The sequence below is a fragment of the Cuculus canorus genome, chromosome 25 (genome assembly GCF_017976375.1).
Source record: "Cuculus canorus isolate bCucCan1 chromosome 25, bCucCan1.pri, whole genome shotgun sequence".
In the NCBI taxonomy this organism is placed as follows: Eukaryota; Metazoa; Chordata; class Aves; order Cuculiformes; family Cuculidae; genus Cuculus; species Cuculus canorus.
In genome coordinates this window covers 2,340,532-2,359,711 of record NC_071425.1, presented here as the reverse complement: position 1 = coordinate 2,359,711, position 19,180 = coordinate 2,340,532, and the positions used below count along the sequence as shown (strand labels likewise).

The window sequence follows — 19,180 nt, the reverse complement described above, 5'->3', positions numbered from 1 at the left end:
CCCTAAGCGCCCCTCATGCTCCGGCCCAGAGAGAGAAAACTCCCATCTTCATAGAAAATAAACAAAAAAAAAAAACAACCCCAACAAACCCCAAATGAACCCCAAAACCGTTAAGAGGGGAGAGGGTTCAGAGCCCACCCTCCTCCTGTCGTACAAGCGTTTTAGAACGTACACACGGATCGGTGACTACAGTTAATGCCAGCGCCCCTCAGACTGTGTGGGAAGAGGGAATCCCGCCCGGTGCCAGCGTGGGACAGGGCGGTGTGTAAGGCAAAACGTCCGCCGGAGCCCCCCCCGGCGTGGGGGCCGTGGCCCCAAGTCCCTCCCCACGCTCCCCCGGCCACATAAGAGACAGAAACTCCCCCCGCACCCCAGTTTCCTCCATGGATAATTAGTGTCTTCCCGTTAAAATGCTCTAGTTTGGTAATTTAGCCTTAAAAGCCGGGCTGCTGCTGCTGGGTGCTTCCTCGCCCCATGGGAGCCCAGCAGCTGCGAGTTTTAGCGTGCAGCGCTGGCGGGTGGCACTGGGAATGTCCCCTGCTGCGGGAGCAGATCCCCTCCAGCTCCTGCCCAGCACTCTCGGGCTCTCCCCAAAGGGTCCCGCTCACCCCTAGCTCCTCCGCTGGCTCCTGTGCAAAAAAAGCAATCGGCTGCGCTGGGCTAACAAGGCTCTGCCGGCCTCTCCCGGCTCCCTTTTGCTCTGCCGGCAATCACGCAGCGCGTCCGGCTCCTGCGCTACCCCAGCCCTGAGGAATCAGGCACTGGGCCACCTCCAGTCCCAACAGCCGGCCACACACGGCTCGGTGTCTGCCCCAAGTCCTCGTGCCTGGCTCCCAGGCTGTGGCTGAATGCGGCATTCCCGGCCCGATCCGGGCTCTGCGATGAGCAAGGAGGAAAGGACGCGTGCGGGTTTGCCATCACGGTCAGCGAATCCCAGGGGAGATGCATAGATGAGGGTGGGCTGGCGGAGAGCGCTGGGCTGGGGGCATCGGCTTGTCCTGGCGTAGCTGGGAAAACCAAGGACGCTGGGAATTTCTCATGCAGGATCCTGGGGGGCAGGGAGGTGGGGAGGGTCCATCGGAGGAAGGGGAAGGAGGTCCGTGTCTCTGCTCAGGAACAATCCGCCTGGGCAGCCCGTTTTCACCTGGGGATGGGGGGCAGAGGTGGGGCCCCACGCATCGCTGAAAGACAAGAAAGCTTCTTGAAACCAGAACCCGCACGGAGACTGCCGGCATGTTGTGCTCCGTGCAGGTTCGGCTGCTTCCCAGCCACACCAGCACCGGTTCAGAGCATTGCCGCCTCGGTGCTCTGCAGAGCAGGATCCGGCACATCTGCTTTCCCTCCTCCACTCCCTCCGTGTACTCCCCGCAGAGATGGGGAGCCTGGGATTTGCGACTCGAAGCAGCCGCTGCAGCACGCATGGAAAGCTCAGGGCTTTTCAAATCCACATTAAACATTCATAGTTCTAAAAATAAACGAGCATCCCATTCTCCCCGGAGTCTCCTCCTGGTATCCGCAGGGCTGACGCGTGGCAGCAGCGCAGCAAGGGCACTTTGCGCTGTGCTGGCAGCGTCACCGCTCAGGGCCCCGCAGCCGGGCTCATCCCGGGATATGCAGAGGGTCTTCACACCCCTCAGCCCCTCTGGACACCGGGTTCAGACGCGTGGCTGGCTGCTGGGGTCCTTTTGTAGCCGCTCCAGAGCCAAAGCCAGGCGGCAACAAGCCCTGCGGCGTTTTTCTGTGCAGGCTCAGCCAGCAAAAGAGGAGGCAGGACGGGACACTGGCACAGCCCAAATCTCTGGGGTCCTGCGGAGCGCCGCAGGCTGCCTTCGGGGCTCAGCACCCCAGGGAGCGTGCGCAGGCCCTGCACAGCGCACAACGTGCATCGGGAGCCTTTGCACGCTGCAGCCGGAGCATAGCGGGAAGCCTCTGCCCTTACCTCTGTTTGTTTTGCTGGGGTAGATTCTCTGGAAGTATTTATATTCTTCTGGGGCTGGGAAGTCTTCGACGGGATGAAAGGAGTATTTGGATTCAAAGTCATCTGCAAAGAGGGAAAATAGGCAGATCAGGGAGGAGCACGGCTAAAGCCAAAGGACTCAGCTCTGCACTGGGGCTCCCCTGCGGGCACGGATCCATACCCAGGACCCCCACTCACCCAGGAATGCTCTGACGGTGGAGATGGCGTCCCGGTGCCCATTCCGCACCGGCGGAGGTGGCGGTGGTGGCCCGGCCGGTGTCCTGGTTGGCGGTGGTGGTGGTTTCCCTCTGCTCGGGGGCTCGGTGGAGCCGTGCAGTCTGTAGGGTGGAGGGGGTGGAGGGGCATCGCGCCCCCCATTTCGCAGCATTGGTGGAGGGGGTGGTGGGGCTGCAAAGAGAGTGGGGTCAGCACCGGCGCGGCCCGCGGCAGCCTGCCAAGGAGCGGCATCCCCAGGGCAAACCCTCCCTCTGGCAACAAGGCCAAGAACATCCTCTGAGGTAGTGTTCCAGGCCAGCTGCAGAGCCAGACCACGCCAGCAGCCAGCCTGGGGATGCTCCTACACACACCCTGAGATTTCCTGCTCGCTCCTGACATCTGCATTCCTTCTCGTCAGCTGTGGCAAAAGGGATGCTCACCCCTAGCGGGGCTGCTACAGCCCCCCCACACTCCCACGTCATCCTCTATGGAAAAGGGGATCCGAGGGGCAGCCACGAGCCTGCACACAGGAGGGTTTGAGGGCAGCGGCTCCACATGGAGGTGAAATCCCGACTGCTGGGGCCAGGAAGCCGGGTCCACGTTGCTACTGAGATGGCAACAGGACCCACAGCCCCTGACCCACCTCTCGCTCCTGCCCAGCCTCCCACAGATGCACAGTGGCAGTTCATGCTCCTCATTAAGCTAATTACACACAGACTAACAGAGCAGATCCCCAGCCGTAGCTCAAAGGAGAGATTCTGGCACAGCCGGAAGGACAGAGCGGCTTGGCAGCAGACCAGGCGGGAGCTGCGGTCTGGACGCGGAGCCCAGGAGCGCACGGGGGGGCACCGGGGCGAAGCCATCGCTGCTCCTGGCAGCAGGGACACACAGGGACACACTGGCACCCGGCTCCGTATGCACGGGGGAAACAGTGAGAGGTTTTCACCCTTCAAAGGGTGCTCGACACCAAAAGCCCTGCGCCAGCACCCACAGAACCTTCAACACCAGCCATGTTCTGAACCACACAGCACCAAAACCAAATCAGAGGATGGTTCCCGAGGGCCGGGCATGCACGTCTGGCTGCACTGCTGAGGAAAAAGCTTCTCTCTGCTCTGCCACAGCTTTCAGTCGTCACGTCGGTGACGTTTGGGAAGCTCACCAGACCAGCTGCAGCTCTGGTTCCACCATGTTCTCACCTCCCACCCCAAGAGGAAACACAAACCTCATGGGTGGGAGCTGCCCAGCCACAACCCAGCGCCAATATCAGGTGTGGAAGGAGCTGGATGAACAGCAGACAGGACCAGGAATGTGTATTGAAGGTGACAGCCCAGCCACTACCCCAGCTCCATGTGCAGAAACCTCGCTGTGACCCAGTTCTGACTCTTCCCCCAGCATCTACCACCCGCCCCCAAACACCCCATGGGCCGGTGGCCGCATCCTGACCCACCGCAGCTACACTTGGGCATGAAGGAGCTGGGATCAACAGCGCGAACAGTTCCTACCTGCTCCGCGGCTGGGAGGGTCTCGTGCCGGCGGAGGGGGGCGACTGCTCTGGAGAGACGGGGAGGCTGAAGCAGGCGGCGGCGGTGCCAGACCCCGCAAAGGGCCTGGCGTCTTCCTGTGCAGGGAGTTGTGTCTCTGCGGCAGCTCCGGGGCGGACTCGTTGACGGGGCTGGAAGGGCCGTTGGGGACGCCGGGGGGCTGCCGATAAGGGGGTGGTGGTGGGGCAAGAGACTGGCCCTGCGCCCCTGATCCCGTTCGGATACTGACTGGGGAAGGAGGGGGCTTGATGGGTGGCGGGGCTGGGGGTCCGTCCCGGCTCACGGGCAGTCGCTGTCCCGGGGTGGGCGGCAGGGGCTTCTCCCGGTTGTAGGAAGCCACTTTGGCGCCGTGCGCTGGAGGAGGAGCAGGAGGGGCGGCAGCACGGCGTCCTGGTGGCGGGGGTGGCGGGGCAGACGAGCTGTGCTTCATGCCGGTGCCACCGGCGGTGCTGGGCCGGGAAAGGTCCGGCAGGGAGGGTCTCTGCGCGCGCGGCAGCTCTGGTGGAGAGGCCCGGCTATTGTCGACATCATCTTGAGGTCGGGTGTTGCTGGGCGGCACCGGGGGCCTGGGAGCAGCAGCTCTGGAGCCGGGGACTTGCAGGTTTTGCTTACTGGAGCTGTCTGCGGAGAAGGAAAGCAGAGTGAGTGGCCAGGCACGGGCTGGAAAGCCAGCAGGAGCGAGCGACGTGTGGTGCTTCGTCCCTGAGCCTGCGCAGGGCAGGCTGCCCGCTCGGCCGAGGAGGGCCAGACCACGGGGAACGCTGTCTGGCACAGGCGGGGAGCTGGCACTGCTCTCAGCCGCACACGGCTCCTCTCTCACCACTGCTATTCGCTCTCCAGCTTACTGGAAGGCAGGCTGCCACAGAAAACAGCAAAGAGAAACGTTCAGCAACACACACGACTGCTGGGCTCTCCGAGGAGGTTTGTGTCCTGGGACACTGTGGCAGGGAGGGAGTGCAGCTTGCCTGTGGCCACACGTGGGTAGTGATTTGGGGTCCCCGCCCTCCATCCAGCTGAAATTCCAAGGGAAACACGGCACAATCCTCATCCCCTTCCTGAGTGGGACCTCCCTGGAGAACCCCCACGCAAACCGCAGTCAGAGGGCCATTACCTGAGCTCTCCTTCGCTCCCACGGGTCTGAGCTTGGGCACACCGCCTTGGAAGAGGCCGCCCTTTGGCTGGATCGCAGCCGAGCCAGAGCCGTAGCTTCCACCACCACTGCCCTTGGGCTCTGAAAGGAGAGAGGCAAAGAGGTTAAGCCTGGTATTATCAGCTCCTCCAACTGGAAACCAGATGGGCGAGAGCCCAGAAGCGACGCTGAAGGGCACAGCAGCGCCCAGGGTGGGGCTGAACGCCTCACGAGGACAGTGCAGGAGGGTACTCACTCTCTAGGATCGGTGCGCTTCGGTCATTGATTTGTGTCACTTTCTTTAGCTTGGTCCCTTTACAGATGTCCTGCAGGAGGGCCCCACGGCCCCGCTGCTCCTCTCGGCTCAGTTTCGGCAGCTCTGTGTTTGCCTGGAGACAAGGAGCAGCTCAGTGGGAGTTTGCCTGTGCGTATGGACACCCCGATCCACAGAGCAGGCACAGCTCGACTCCTCCACCTTCCCGCTTCTCCTGTCCAGGGGTTCTCCCACCCTCTGCCAGCAAACAGCCTTCTCCAGCGGCTCCTTTCCAGAGGGAGCAACAGGGCAGCCTTGGGAGGCTACACTGTCATTCTGCAGGGCGAGGTTGAGACTCCGTCCTACCTAGACCCGAGGCGCAGCTCAGTTATAGCCGCATGCAAGATCCCCTGCTCATCCCCGTGAGCAGAGGACATGAACGCAAAGAAAAGCCACATGCAGCCTCTTCCCCTGCTGCAGGGGAAACTGAGGCACAGCCCGTGGGCCACCCGGAGCTCTCACAGCCCAGACTCAAGGAGATCCAGAGAGAACACAGCAGCCCTGGCAAGTAGCAAAGTGTGTGGCCAGGGTGGTGGACAGCAAGAAGCCCCTACCTGGCTGAAGGTGGGAGGTGGCGGGGGGCCCAGCGGTGGCGGGGGAGGAGGGATCGGCATCCTGGCCTGGCTCCTGATGGCTCCAGCTGCTCAGTGCTGGGAGTAAACTTGGTCACTCATGCCTGCGGGAAGGGAGGAAGCGGTCAGGGACTGAAGGGGAAAGCTAGTGAGCCGACCAGGTAGAAACAGTGCCCAGAGCTCCCCACACCAGGCAGAGGCTGGGGCTGCCCTCTCTCAGCAGTCTGGCTGTCCCAACAACCCGGAGCAGCAGATCCCAGAGCTGGGAGCCAGCACGACCCACACCCCAAATCACCAGGACCCTCACCCCAGTACAGAGCCTGTCATTGAAACCCAGGATATATTCACACGACTGCCTTACTCAGCAGAGAAAACCCAGCCAAGCTCATCCTGCGCCATCAATCCAGCTCCTTTATCTGCAGCCGGAGCCTGCTCACGTGGAGGTGCGACAAGAGCCCAGAGCCTCCAGCCCGTCAGCAGGCACCGCGGCTGGCCCTGGCACGCGGCCCCAGCGGCCCCTCCAGCCACCAACGCTGTTAGACCTGCCGGACGGATCACTGAGCAGCAGGCAGACGAGGCGGCGCAGTGCTGTCCTCTCGTGTGAGGAGAGATGCTCCCATCCCCAACAGGTCAGGCTGATTTTCCAAACTGCTCAGATCCTATGTCGATAACTCCCAGTGGTGTAAGGGCTGTCTGCACCCTGGCTCTGCTTCCCCAAATCCGAAGGCCCCCAACTCCACTTCCACAACTCCAAAGGCCCCTTGAAGCTGTCCAAGCAGGCAGCAAAATGCTTTCTCAACATCAATCCAGTTACATTTCAATCCATCTCATCACAAGCCCCAAATAAATCTCTCCCACATGACGGCTTACCCGGAACGGCTCTCAGCGCTTCACCACCGCAGCTCTGTAGAGTCTGGCCACTCTGGTCGGTATCGCAGACTGAGCACGGAGGAAGCGCGGACAAGAAAGAGAACCTGAATCACCTGGTGATCACAGGACGGGCCCCTGGCAAGCTCGTGCCTCTGACAGCAGCACAGGTAGGGTCATCCCGGCAGCACCGGCTCAGGGAATAGGAATGTGATGACTGGAGGCCTCGCTCACCACTCCAGGAGTTTCGGGTGCTTAAGGCAGCCGGAGAGGCAGGGGATAAAGGCCCCTCTGCGAGCTGCAGATGTCCTTCCACCAGGAAAACCTGTTCCTTAACCACCAAAGGTGACCTCAGTACCAACACCAGGCAAGAATAGTACAGTTTCACACCTGAAGCTTTCAACTTCTGGTCCCTGACCTCCAGGGGATGTGACCAGAGAGGTCACGGACACATTCACCACGACAGTGAAAGTTTCCTTCTTTACAACCCAGGTGCCCACAGCCTCTGGAGTGGTTTACATCAGGAATTAAAATCCAGATCCCTCCTGAGACTCACTCGCCACCAGATAAACTATGATTCACTTTACACGGAGGACGGAGTAAGGCCAGGTCTATCCTCACGTGAGGGACATTCCCACTCCCTGTCACAGCAGAGGACGGAGAGCAGGGAAATCAGACCAGCAGCACTGCTCCCCTGCCCTCGAGCAAACCACCAGCCTCTCTGCGGTTCAGGAAAATAAATAAATGAAACGCCTTTTCATTAAAAGGAGCTCTTCTACCAAGTGAGAAGCTCCTCAACTATAGACACACTCCCTGGGAAGATGTTCCTCTGACTTCTGGTGTTTTCTAGGCCACTCGAGATTTCAGGTTCTCAGGTGGCATCTGCCAAAGCTCCATGGAGCCAAGGAACGGCACGAACTTGAACCCGCCCTGACTCAACACATCCTTGTCCACCTCACGGGGAAGCCACCTTGCTCCTGCCTCCTGGAAAAGCACTATCCTGGTGTTATTCTGCTCCAGACCGAGCCTGAGGCCTCACAAAGGTGAGCCAACATCCAGCAATTCCTCTTTCAGTCCCACCAAGCCGGGACGCCCCGCAGACTGGAATGAATCCCAGCAAACCCATTTGGCCTGTACCTTTCCCATCGAAACAAGATCAGAGACGGCTCATAATGTGCTCGTCTGGGACCTGTCGGCGCTGCCAGGACGTGTTGCAACAGGAGTGCTTTTCCCCAGTGCTCCTTCCCACCCTGCAGCAGCAGCACAGGGCTGGGATGGCGCTGCTGCCAGAGCAGAACATGACATCAGGGGGACACTGGGACAGCATCGCGGCACGACTGGCAAGAGGGGATGGGCAGAAGAGCCCCAGTCTTGTTTGAACACTGGCAGCTGGAGGTAATTAGCAGAGATACAGCAGAGAAACGTGCCAGGTAATGAGACTCCTGACTCGCTCTCATGTGTCACAGGCCTGAGCCAGCATGGGAGAGGTGCCAGCGCTGCAGGCCGTCACCTCCGCTCCGAACCTGTGGGAACAGAAGCACCCACATTACCTCCCCGTTACACTCCGGTTCCAGCTGGGTACTCACAGGGAGACGCCTCCCAGCTCCACACCAGGGGTCACAGGATCCCCTTCCGATGCTCCGGTGCCAGGGACACACCACTTTGCTGTATGCAGATCATAGAATGGTTTGGGTTGGAAGAAACCTTAAAGCCTGTCCAGTTCCAACCCCTGCCACGGGCAGGAACACCTCCCACTGGATCCGGTTGCTCCAAGCTCCATCCAGCCTGGCCTGGAACCCCTCCAGGGATGGGGCAGCCACCACTGCTCTGGGCAACCTGGGCCAGGGCCTCCCCACCCTCACAGGAAAACACTTCTTCCTATTATCTCATTTCAATCTCCCCTCTTTAAGCTTAGACAGACGGACAGGGTTTTGTCGGCTGTCAGAAAACAAGTCAGTGTCACGTCTGCAAGGGCAGCCACACCGCTCAGGTCCCTCCTTTTGCCCTGCTACCCCTCACGTAAGCTCTGTGGCAGGCGGAGCAGGCAGGGACAATCCCACAGCGATGTTTCCTCCTGTAGGCACAGCCCATGAGGAGAGGGTTATTTCTACAAAGAAAACCCTGAGTCATTATCTCCCCTTATCTCAGATGCCCTTAAAACAAGTGCTGCATCGAAACCCGCATTCCGATAAAGGCTCTGACCTAGAAGAGTGAGAGGAGGAGAGAGAAGAGTTTAAGCTAAAGCAGCTTGAGGATAAACTGGAGCTGAATTCCTGAGAAACAGGTCATTTTGTTTCAGCACGCGGCCCCGTTCAGGTTGTGGATTAACGGCAAAGGTCACATTGAAATACCAAAATCAAGAGGCACCGAACTCGGCGCATGGCAGCCCTTGGGTATTTCATACCACGAGAAACAACGAGATCTCTGGGTGGGAACACTGGAGCGATCCGTGTCTGTCGTTAAAAGAAAGCCTCAAACTGTAATGCTCATGAAGACAAACACAGCTGATAAGGATTAGGGAGAGGGAAGCTAAATCCTCCAGAGGAAAAAGAAATTGGGTTCTCCCAGCATTGCTTTCAACCCCTTAATGTCTGGCGTTTGCCTTATGGAAACCGTGCCCTTTGAAACAACGCTGCTCCAGCAGCCAACTTCTCTGCATTTCTTCTCCTTTGTTCTTCGTTACCAGGGCTCCTTTCACCAAGTCAGACCTGAGCATTTGAGAGCTCCATATGCTGCGGCGGCTGCTCACCCCGCTCGCAGGGAAAGTGGTTTGCAAGCCCTGAATAGGGGCAGCGAGAGAGACAGCCGCCAGATCAAAGCGCAGAGAAGAACTCGTCTTCAGTTAAGCCAGGAGGGGCAGGTTTGAGCAGCAGCTTTCCTTTTAAGATAAAAACCAAAGCCCAGGAAAGCTGTGAGAAAATAGGGAGGGAGGCAAGGTGTGAGAAGCAATCGCTTTGGAGGGCAGAATGCACTGAAATCAAGGTGACCCTGTGGAAAATTGATTCCAGAGGTGACCCCACCATTGAACACCACAGTGCTCCATGGTAGCACCGACTTCGGGACAGTCCTACAGCATTCCGAAACCTTATAGTAACCTTCCAGTACCGTTAGAGCAGGTTCCAGTGCTGAAAGGGGCTCTCGAACAGGGAGTGCCCGGATAGGACAAGGAGGAATGGTTTTCAGCTGAAAGTGGAGAGATTGAGATGAGATCTGAGGGAGAAATGGTTTCCTGTGAGGGTGGGGAGGCCCTGGCCCAGGTTGCCCAGAGCAGTGGTGGCTGCCCCATCCCTGGAGGGGTTCCAGGCCAGGTTGGATGGGGTTTGGAGCAACTGTATCCAGCGGGAGGTGTCCCTGCCCATGGCAGGGGGTTGGAACTGGAGGGGTTTTAAGGACCCTTCCAACATAAACCATTCTATGATTCTATGAATCACCCTCTATGCCAACCCCAGGTTAAAAGCAATATTAGAAACCCAGGAACGTTACACTCCGCAGTCCTTCTTTCATCTAAAACAAACGAATCAGCCAGATCTGCCCTGGACAGGACTACACGCCACGTTTTTCAAGTTCCCATTTGCCGTGAAGGGAAATGAAATGCTTTCTCCAGCCAGCAGCCCTGGATTCTGCTCATCCCCGAGGGGGGGGTTGCTTTTTTAGCAGGCCGAGCAGCAGTGACCTTCAGACGCGTTTCCTCCCTTTGCAGGGGGATTTGGGCACCGTGGCAGATTTGTATTTCACAGCTACGCTAGCGAGCCTGCATTTGCAAACCCGAGATGAAGCGCTTCATCCTCAGGGAGGCAGCGGCTTTGAACTGCAGATCAAGAGGAATTTCCAACCCTCTGATGTCGGCTGCAGAATGCGGCTGCACCGGTTTGGGGACGACTTCCAAGGCTGGACCTCTCAAACACCCTCCCCTCCCGCCCCCGCCTTCACAGTGCGCCTTCATCTTCCACCTCTTCCCATCCAAACCCCTGGTTCCTCGTTACCCTGAGCGCAGCCCTTCCCAATTCAGAGCCTGTCCTCCAAAGCCTGACATTTCTGCCTGTTCCCGAGGAGCGAGGGCTTGTGTGGCACTGAAGATGCGACATAAATAATTTATCCTAAAAGACAGCCATCGCAGGATTTAAGGTCACTCAGGCTTTTAAAATCGTATCAGCATGCTTTAAGAGAGTGAGCTGCCATCTCGATTTGGAGCGTCTCAAAGAGCCGGTGCATCTCTGCGTGCAGACAGACAGACACACTCCAGCCCCGCGGGACTCAGACGCTCACAGTGAATTATTAACAACCCACGGTCACTGACAATGCATTTTTAACAAAACCCTGAACACAAAAATTTCTAACGCCTCGGGGCCAAATTCCACAGCCAAGACATCCCCAGCACCCCCATCCCCAAATTCCACAGCCCCAGCAGCCTCATCCCTGAAACCCTCATCCCCAACATCCCCAACTCTGAATTCTACAGCCTCGACATCCCTGTCCCAAACATCCCTATCCCTGAATTCCACAGCCCCGAGATCCCCATCCCTGAATTTCACATCCCCACCCCAGAATCTCCACCCCTGAATTCCACAGCCCCAAAATCCCAGTCCCTGGCATCTCCATCCCTGAATTCCACAGCCCCGACATCCCAGTCCCCAAATTCCAAAGCCCCAACATCCCTGACCACGGGACCCCAGCGCCAGGCCATCCGTTAGCAGCTTTCCACCGAGCTCAGCTCAGTTCCCTTGGCAGAGGAAACCTTTAATTAGCAGTGAGGAATTGTGTCGTGCCATTAAGCAGCAGCAAAGGGAAGAGCAGGAAAAGCCCATCCCAGGAGAGCCCGCAGACTTCCCTGCCTCTCCCTGTCCCGTGTGCCAGGCGAGAAGGGAAAGGAAGCCAGGGAGGGAGAGGTGGCACACGAAGGGAGCGGGCAGGAACCGCTCTGAAGTGCCGCTCTCCCCAGCGGACATCTCCGATTGTTCCAGCGGGAGGAAGCGCTACGAGAGGCAGGGACTTCCCGGCTGCTTCGATGGTGACTCGCGGGCTGGGAATAACGTGCTGCACGGCCCACATCTCACGGAGAACAATATGTATCCACGGAATGGAAAGCGGCTCCTGAGACTGGGGGTGCTGGCATTCAGCTACAAACACCTTTTTATCGCCCGCCAGCGATGGCCAGCCCCTCACCATGGACTCCAACCCCCCTGCACATTTAGAGCGAACAAAGCCTGCATGGAGCCAGGAGCTCCTTAAGGAAAACACTGCTGGCCTCAGGCTGCTCCAAGCAGTACCGGGAGCAGAGAGGGCTAAAGCCACCTCTAAGAGCCTTTTAGAGACCCCAAGGCCACTCACACCAGGCTTGTTTAGAGGCAGGCACTAACGTGTCTAAGGCTCGTGGCACAGCAGCCCCAGCGCCAGTCTTTGCTCCCTGTCAGGCTACCAGCGAAGAGCAAGGAACACCGCAGGAACCCGCGGCTCTTCCCACCGTCACGCTAAAGCAACAGTGTAAAACAGCACCAGGCGCTCATCAGCGCAGAGCTTACGGCACTGGCGGCTTTCCAGGGGAGCTGCATCCCATCTCCAGCTCCAGCCTGCCACCCTGAGTTAACGCCGTCGGCTGCCACGGCGTCTGCCGACGCAGGGCTGAATCACCAAGCAGGGACAGCAAAATGCCCAGGTGGGAATGCTCTGCCAAGAAAAGCACATTAATTGTACCAACTGACGGCCACGCTTCCAAACCAACCCCCTGCGCCAGGCTTTTCTCCCAGACTCACCCCAACATCTCAGCAATTGGCACCAAGCCGACCCGTGCAAAGCGATGCCAGGCCAAGCGCTGAAGGTTGGACATTCCTGGGTCTTCCCTGTCTTCCTTTTGGGAGCAGCAGCTCTGCCCTGGAGCAGGGGCCCATCAGGCCACTGTGTCGGGAAGGCAAGCGGGCTGTGCCGGCGCTTTGGGAGAAGAGCCAGTGGTCTCCCTAGTCCCAACAGAGAGAAACTGTGCCTTAAAATGCCTGCACCACTCTCCACCTGCGGTTAGACACTTGGCTTAAACACCCAAATTTGGCCATGGACCCCAAATACTCAGCTTAAACTCACCAGACACCCCAAATGCTTGGCTTCAACACGCCAGAGAGCCCAACCGCTCGGCTCAAACATGGAGCAGAGCCCAAATGCTGCGTTCAAACACACCACAGAGCCCCAAACGCGTCAGTGAGCCCATTGTGCCCACCCTCCTTTGCTCACCCAGGCTGGCTTGGCCTCCCCTACCCGGCCAGGAATCTCTGGGTGAGCCAACCCTCTCCATGCTCCACACCTGGATCTTGTCCGCCTCTTGCCAGGCATCTGTGATGCTCCTTCCCTCTTCCTCTGCTGGTGCTTTCAGGGAGGCTCTTTTCAAGGTCCCTTTAGCCATCCCTGTCCTGCAAACCAGGGGCACTGGGACTCTTGTCTGCTCACTAGCCTCCCATGCCAACTCTTTCCCAAGAGCTGCTCCGAGTCTGGCTGCGGGAAGCAGTCCTGAAGACAACAAGCCAGAGCCAGGCTGGAGCACGAGGCCTCCTGCTGTTCTGCAAACCCCAGCCAAGTCCTCTCAGGGTTTTCCTAGGCAAAGGCCAAGCAGCGATGCACTGGTTTGCAGGGCAAGGGAATGAGGCCGGGCACCGTCAAGAGGTGTTGCTGGAATCGTGCAGTCCCTGCTGTGGAATAAAGTCACCCCAAACCACCCCAAAGCCTGTCGTAGAAAGGAAGCAGCCACTCGGGAAACCATCACTGACTGCCACCAGAAAATGTAACTGGCTGCAGAAAGGCGTCTTCCCTCTAACGAGGTTCGGAGTCATTAGGATAAAATGTACAAGCTGCCATGGAACATCCAGCGCTGGAGTGGTGTTTTGGGATTCCTGTATTCCCTTGGTATTTGTGCAAGACCCTAAAGCTACACAAACCCGGCTGATCCATGCAACAGGATTGAATGGATGGCTTGCGGCGAACCAAGCCCTTGCTGGGGCACGAGGGCAAAGGTGGCGAGAGCCCAGCGACAGCCACAGAGGTGTGAGAGTGCAAAGGAAGCACCTGTGTTGATGCCAAGGGGGAACAGAGCCAAGGCCCATCAGAGTGAGTCCTCCGCACAGTCAGATCCACGCTTGTCTGCTTTTCAGGTTGGAAGATGCCAAGAACAGCCTGCAAATTTACTGCTGGCACAGAGAGAGAGGAGGGCTTGATCTGGTAACTGAGTGTGACAGACACAGAGACTCAGCCACGGGGCCGGACAGTCCCAGTGGATGTAATCATAGAATCACGGAATGGTTTGGGTTGGAAAGGACCTCAAAGCCCATCCAGTCCCACCTCCTGCCATGGGCACAGACACCTCCCACTGGATCTGGTTGCTCCAAGCCCCATCCAACCTGGCCTTGAACACATCCAGGGATGGGGCAGCTGCAGCTTCTCTGGGCAACCTGGGCCAGAGCCTCCCCGCTCTCACAGGGAAACATTTCTTCCTAAGATCTCATCTCAATCTCGCCTCTTCAAGCTTCAAACCATTCCCTCTCATTCTTTCCCTGCACGTCCTGATCAGGGGCCCCTCCTCAGCTTTCCTGGAGCCCCTTTCATCGACCTCAACTCTCTCAGCCTGTCCTCATACAGGACGTGCTCCAGCCCTTGGATAATCTCCATGGTCTCTCTGGACTCACTCCAACAGCTCCATGTCCTTCCTGTGCTAAAGACTCCAGAACTGAACGCAGGGTTCCAGGTGGGGTCTCACGAGAGTGAAGAAGAGGAGCAGAATCCCCTCCCTTACCCTGCTGGTCACAATCCTATCACTGGCAAAGCCACCAGCACTCCAGGCCACCACCTCAGCCTCCAATCCAGGCAAGGAATGATTTAATACCCCTGATGGCGGAAGGGAACACCACTGCCCCACATGGAAGGTGCCCGTCTGCTTTGGCACTGGAGTGCCATGGCAGCAGGTCGGACCCAACAAGGACACTGGAGCACAGCAGCCCTGCATCCCAGCACGATACCCACATCTCTGCTGGGCCCAGACTAGCTGGGGGCCACACTGCTAGCCAGCCCTGCTGAGCAGCATTTGCAACTCGCCTCACCTGCTCCTGACAGAAAGGAGAAAGGAGAGCAATCTGCAAACCTCTCCACCCACCCAGCAGCTTCTCCCCTTTCCCTGGGAGCATCCCTCTGCCCCGGGGCTGCCACAGCTCCGGTTGGTGCAGCCGGTCCTGCTGAGCAGCAGAAATTTCTATGGTTCTGCTCTGGGATGTGGGTGACAACGGAGGAAGGAAGGGGAAAGGACACGGAGAGGCCCCCAAGGCCCAGCATCATGACAGGGCACTGCACTCCATACTGCAAAAGACCCCGCAGCACGTTCCAGCTCCCACTACCGCAGCCCCCACGCCAGGGCTGGGGATGGAGAAGCTGGCTCCGCTCTGGAAAAGGCCGTTTAATTTTCGAACCGTATCATCAGAGCAAGAAGCAAGCCCTGGGAGCTGCATCAGTGCCAAAGTTGCCCTGGCAAAGCCAGTGGGAGAAACCCAAAGTGCTCAGCCCCTTGTTTCGAGGGCACCTTCCCCCCCTGCTCCCTCCTCCCACCTTCGCTTCCCAGCAGGAAAGCTACTTCTTTGGCAGAGCAAATTTGCCTTCCTTCCAAGCAGCCAGATGTAAGTAAGTAGGTCAGACAAGGACCAGAGCGCCTCGACAAGAGCACTTTGAAGTAAAGCAAAGTGAGAAGCCAGCCCTGACACGGAACGTGCCCCGTCACCTTGGTGCTGGCAGAGATGGGGGCCGGAATGCTTCACCTCGGAGGCAGAGCAGAAAATCCGACAGCAGTGGAGCTGCACTCTGCGTGATGACTTTTGGATCTGAAAGCTTTGCAGCCTCTCATGCCCGTGGCGCCAGCAGAGAAATTTTTAGTAGCCAAAACCACCTCAAACAAACCCAATCTACTAGGAAAGGAGGCAACGGTGGTGAGGGTGGCACCGCTCAGCCGTGCTCCACTCCATCCCATGCTCACGTCCCTGTGCCGGGCACGACATGCGCTCCAGATGGCACCAACTTGGCATGGCGGGGCCAGCAGTTCTCATTTGTTGGCAGTGGGATGAAGCCAAGCCCTCCCTCACCCCTCACGGCACAAAGAGGGGTCTGTGCTCCTGGCCCGGCCATGGGAAAACAGGCTCTGTCTTTGCATTCCATCAATAATGCGGGGCTGCGAGCGGGAGAGCCACCGTGCTGTCGCCTGGCAGCTCCACATGAGGTGCAGAGAGGGGACGTCACCCTGGGGAGCTCGGCTGAAACACTTCGGAGACACGACACACCGGCTAAGCCGAGACAGGCAAGAACGAAGGCAGGCAGTGAGCCCTGAAAAGCAGAGGGCACGCTCGCCAGGTAGCTCTGCCCCAGAGAGCACAGTCCGAGCCGGAGCCGGGTGGATTCACACCTCATCTACACACCGAGACGGCTCCTTCCACAGAGGAGAGGGGAGTCAGGTCATTAGATCCTCTCTGGGCACCGTCAGTGAGGCAGCAACACTCCACACCGGAGATCTGGCCAGGCCAGAGCAGCCTGAGTGGACACTCATGCTCAGCCAAGTGTGCCAAAGGTAAAACGAGGCGGATTTGGGATGGTGGCGCCTTTCCAAGGGCTCCTGCTTGGCCCAGCGCTCACGCTGCTCAGTGCACTGAGACGACTTTCATGCAAAACCTCTGCCTCCGCCTGGCGCAAGGACGCTGCCGCACCGGCTCCTCGCTGCTGCTTTCCCACCGGCTCGGCGTTTCACAGCCTCCAGCCCGTGATCCGCCAGGCTGCTGGGATGGGGAAACCTGGAGCAGGGCAGTCACGAGGCGCTCAGCGCCCCACGTCTGCCCATCAGCTGAGGGTCAGGAGGCAGCCGGCATCTCCTCCCTCTGCACCTAGTCTGGAAACGTTGCCCAAGTCCAAGCAGGGGTGGGGGGAGATAGAGCTGTGGTCACCCAGCATTGGGGTCTGGAGGTGAACCCCCAAAATACCCATCTCCAAGCCGTGCTAGGAGAATGAGCTGTTTTGGAGCATGCCGTGCAGCACTGGGCTCGCTGGGGCTCTAGCCCTGAATCCACACTGGCCGCTGCCTCCCCAGCTCTGGTTTCTCCGTGACACGGAAACATGGAAACCAGCACCACTCTGACAGGAATAAAGCCCTGAGGAGGAACTGCTCGGTGTCCCGGCACACAGGCTGCTGGGATGAGCCCTGTGTGGCATACGGACCACAGCCTGAACCCTCCCGTGTCGCAGCCGAGGATATCAAGGCACACGGAGAATCTTGCAACCAGAGCCGCGATGGGCGAGAGCCGCTTGGCAGAGCCAGTGCCAACCACAGCGATTCCGCTAAGTCCTCACTGTGGGAAAGACTGTGTCTGCTCGCCCTCCTCCATCCCAAAGGACACACAGAAAACAATCAGCTACTCATTTCGTTTGCTTACAGCCCTGGAAGGATCCGGAGCATAAACCCACAGCAGGAATTCGGTCCTGGATAGGGAAAGGCACTGCCGCACGGTTACGTGGGTGGGCAGGGCTGGCAGGTCGGGAGCACGCAGCCGCAGCCGTGTTTACCCAGAGCAGCTCAGCCTCCGCCGTGGCACTCGCAGCAGCCGTAACGCTTGGCTCTTCGTTAGGCAGAGGCTGTGAGACTTTGCCAGCGCTGGGCCTAGAGGAGCCACCAGGCCACAATGCTGCGTGAGGCCTGGGAGCATCGTGTGTCCCCACCAAGACGTCACCCAACACGCCCAGCACAGCACACGAACACAGAGCGGGAGCAGGGCAGGAGAGGGGCACAACGGGCATCCTCCTGTGATAGGGGGAGCAGCAGATTGGGGGCGGGGGGAAACAGCACATTTTGGGGGGATGACACCAACAGATTTAGGGGCAGATTTTGGAGAAGAAGCAGCAGATTTAAGCGGGGAAAGTAATTCTACCCAGGACCCCTGTGGAACCCCCCCCCACACACACATCCCTCCACTCTCCCAGAGCCTCCCTGAATCCTGGCACAGTCCGTCCTGCACCCCAAAACAGTTCAGATACCCCCTCCTCCCACACACTCAGCCCCCCTCCCGCACCTCAAACCAGGCCATACGCCCTGTCCTTCCCCAAAGAGGCCCCTCACAGGTCCCACCGCACCCCCAGCTCCTCTTCTGCACCCCAAACCAGCCCAGAAGGCCTCTCCTGCCCCACACAGGCCCCAGCCCCTCTCCTGCACCCTAAAACAGCCTAGACACCCTCTTTAACCCTCAAAGAGACCCCACACAGGTCTCATTGAACGCCGAGACGCCTTCCTGCACCCCAAAACATCCCAAAGCAGTCCCTCCTGACCCACACAAGCACCACCAGTTCCCCTCCTGCCCCCCTAAACAGGTAAAACACCCCCTCTTGCCCCAAAGAGACACCATACAGGCCCCAGCGAACCCCGAGACACCTCCCTGCACCCCAAAACATTCCACAGATCCCATCCAGCCCCACACAAGCCTTAACGAACCCCCAATCCCCCTCCTGCCCCACAAATCGGCCCATTGCCCCAAAGAGACCCCACGTAGGCTCCAGCGAACCCCCAGACACGCCAATACAGCTCCAAACACCCCAAAACAGTCCCTCCTGCCCCAAAGAGACCCCACACAGGCCCCAGAGAACCCCCATACCCACTCCTGCATCCTAAAACGTTCCAGAGACCTCCTCCTGCCCCACATAAGCCTTAACACATCCCCAGTACCCCTCCTGCTCCAGAGCCACCCCACAAAGACCCCAGCGAACCCCCAGACACCCCAAAACAGCCTGAAGATCCCCTCCTGCCCCACAAAGGCCTCAAGGCACCCTAATCCACCTCCTGCCCTCGCAAACAGCCCTTCTGGCCCCTCTAGCCTCACACAGGCCCTACCGCCCCCTGGCCCCGGGCTCCTCGCAGGCCCCGCCGCCCCCCTATGCCCCACACGGCCCCTACTGCCCCGTGACCCCCTCGCCCCGTGCTCACCCGCCGCCCGGGCCTCCTCCTCCTCCTCCTCCGCCGCCGCCTCACCCGGAACCGCGGCCCCTCGGCGCCGCCAAACAAAATGGCGTCGTGCGCCCTTCCTGCGCAAGCGCCGCCCGGACCGGATGTAGGCGATGGGGTGACGGCAGGGCCGAGGCGCCATCTTGGGGAGGTCGGGGCGGCCATAGTGGGAAGGGCGCCGCATTCACGGAGCTGTCGTCGCCATCTTGGGAAGGTCAAACTAAATATTGGTTCTGCGAACGCCCAGCGGAGAGAGAAGGGCGCGGCGCCTCCGGGAAACGATTCTCTGCTCCAATCCGAGCCGTGGCTGCAGGCCAGAGGAGCCTCAGCCGAATCCGTTCCACTCCACCAGCTCCGCGCTCCCCCGCCACTTTGGAAAGGTAGGGCGGAACTCTGTTTACCGCCATGTTGAGAAGGTCATCCGCGGATACTCCCCGCTCCACCATCTTGAGAAGGTCGACGGTCCTATTACCGCCCCCCCTCCAGCCGGTTACGGGATTGGGTCCCTCCGCGTGACGTCACGGCTGTGACGTCACTCCCCAGCATGACATCACGACACGGGTGCCAGGACAGCGTTTTATTGGTGCTCCCTTTTA

The 19,180-nt window shown here is 59.1% G+C and overlaps 1 protein-coding gene across 2 annotated transcripts; it reads right to left on the bottom strand.

The window, feature by feature from the left end:
* Nucleotides 1-44: 44 nt before the first annotated feature.
* WIPF2 (WAS/WASL interacting protein family member 2) lies at nt 45-18,658 on the bottom strand. Of its 2 annotated transcripts, none has more exons than XM_054088097.1 (8): nt 18,567-18,658; nt 5,711-5,832; nt 5,100-5,232; nt 4,826-4,945; nt 3,676-4,335; nt 2,156-2,365; nt 1,940-2,041; nt 45-1,181 (listed from the first exon to the last, which is right to left on the bottom strand). In XM_054088097.1, the coding sequence occupies exons 2-8, from the start codon at nt 5,768-5,770 to the stop codon at nt 1,141-1,143; spliced, it is 1,326 nt and encodes a 441-aa protein (XP_053944072.1). In that variant the 5' UTR covers nt 5,771-5,832; nt 18,567-18,658; the 3' UTR covers nt 45-1,140. The 2 variants fall into 2 exon arrangements, with proteins under 2 accessions (XP_053944072.1, XP_053944073.1); XM_054088098.1 differs by lacking the exon at nt 18,567-18,658 and adding an exon at nt 6,599-8,360.
* Nucleotides 18,659-19,180: the final 522 nt, after the last annotated feature.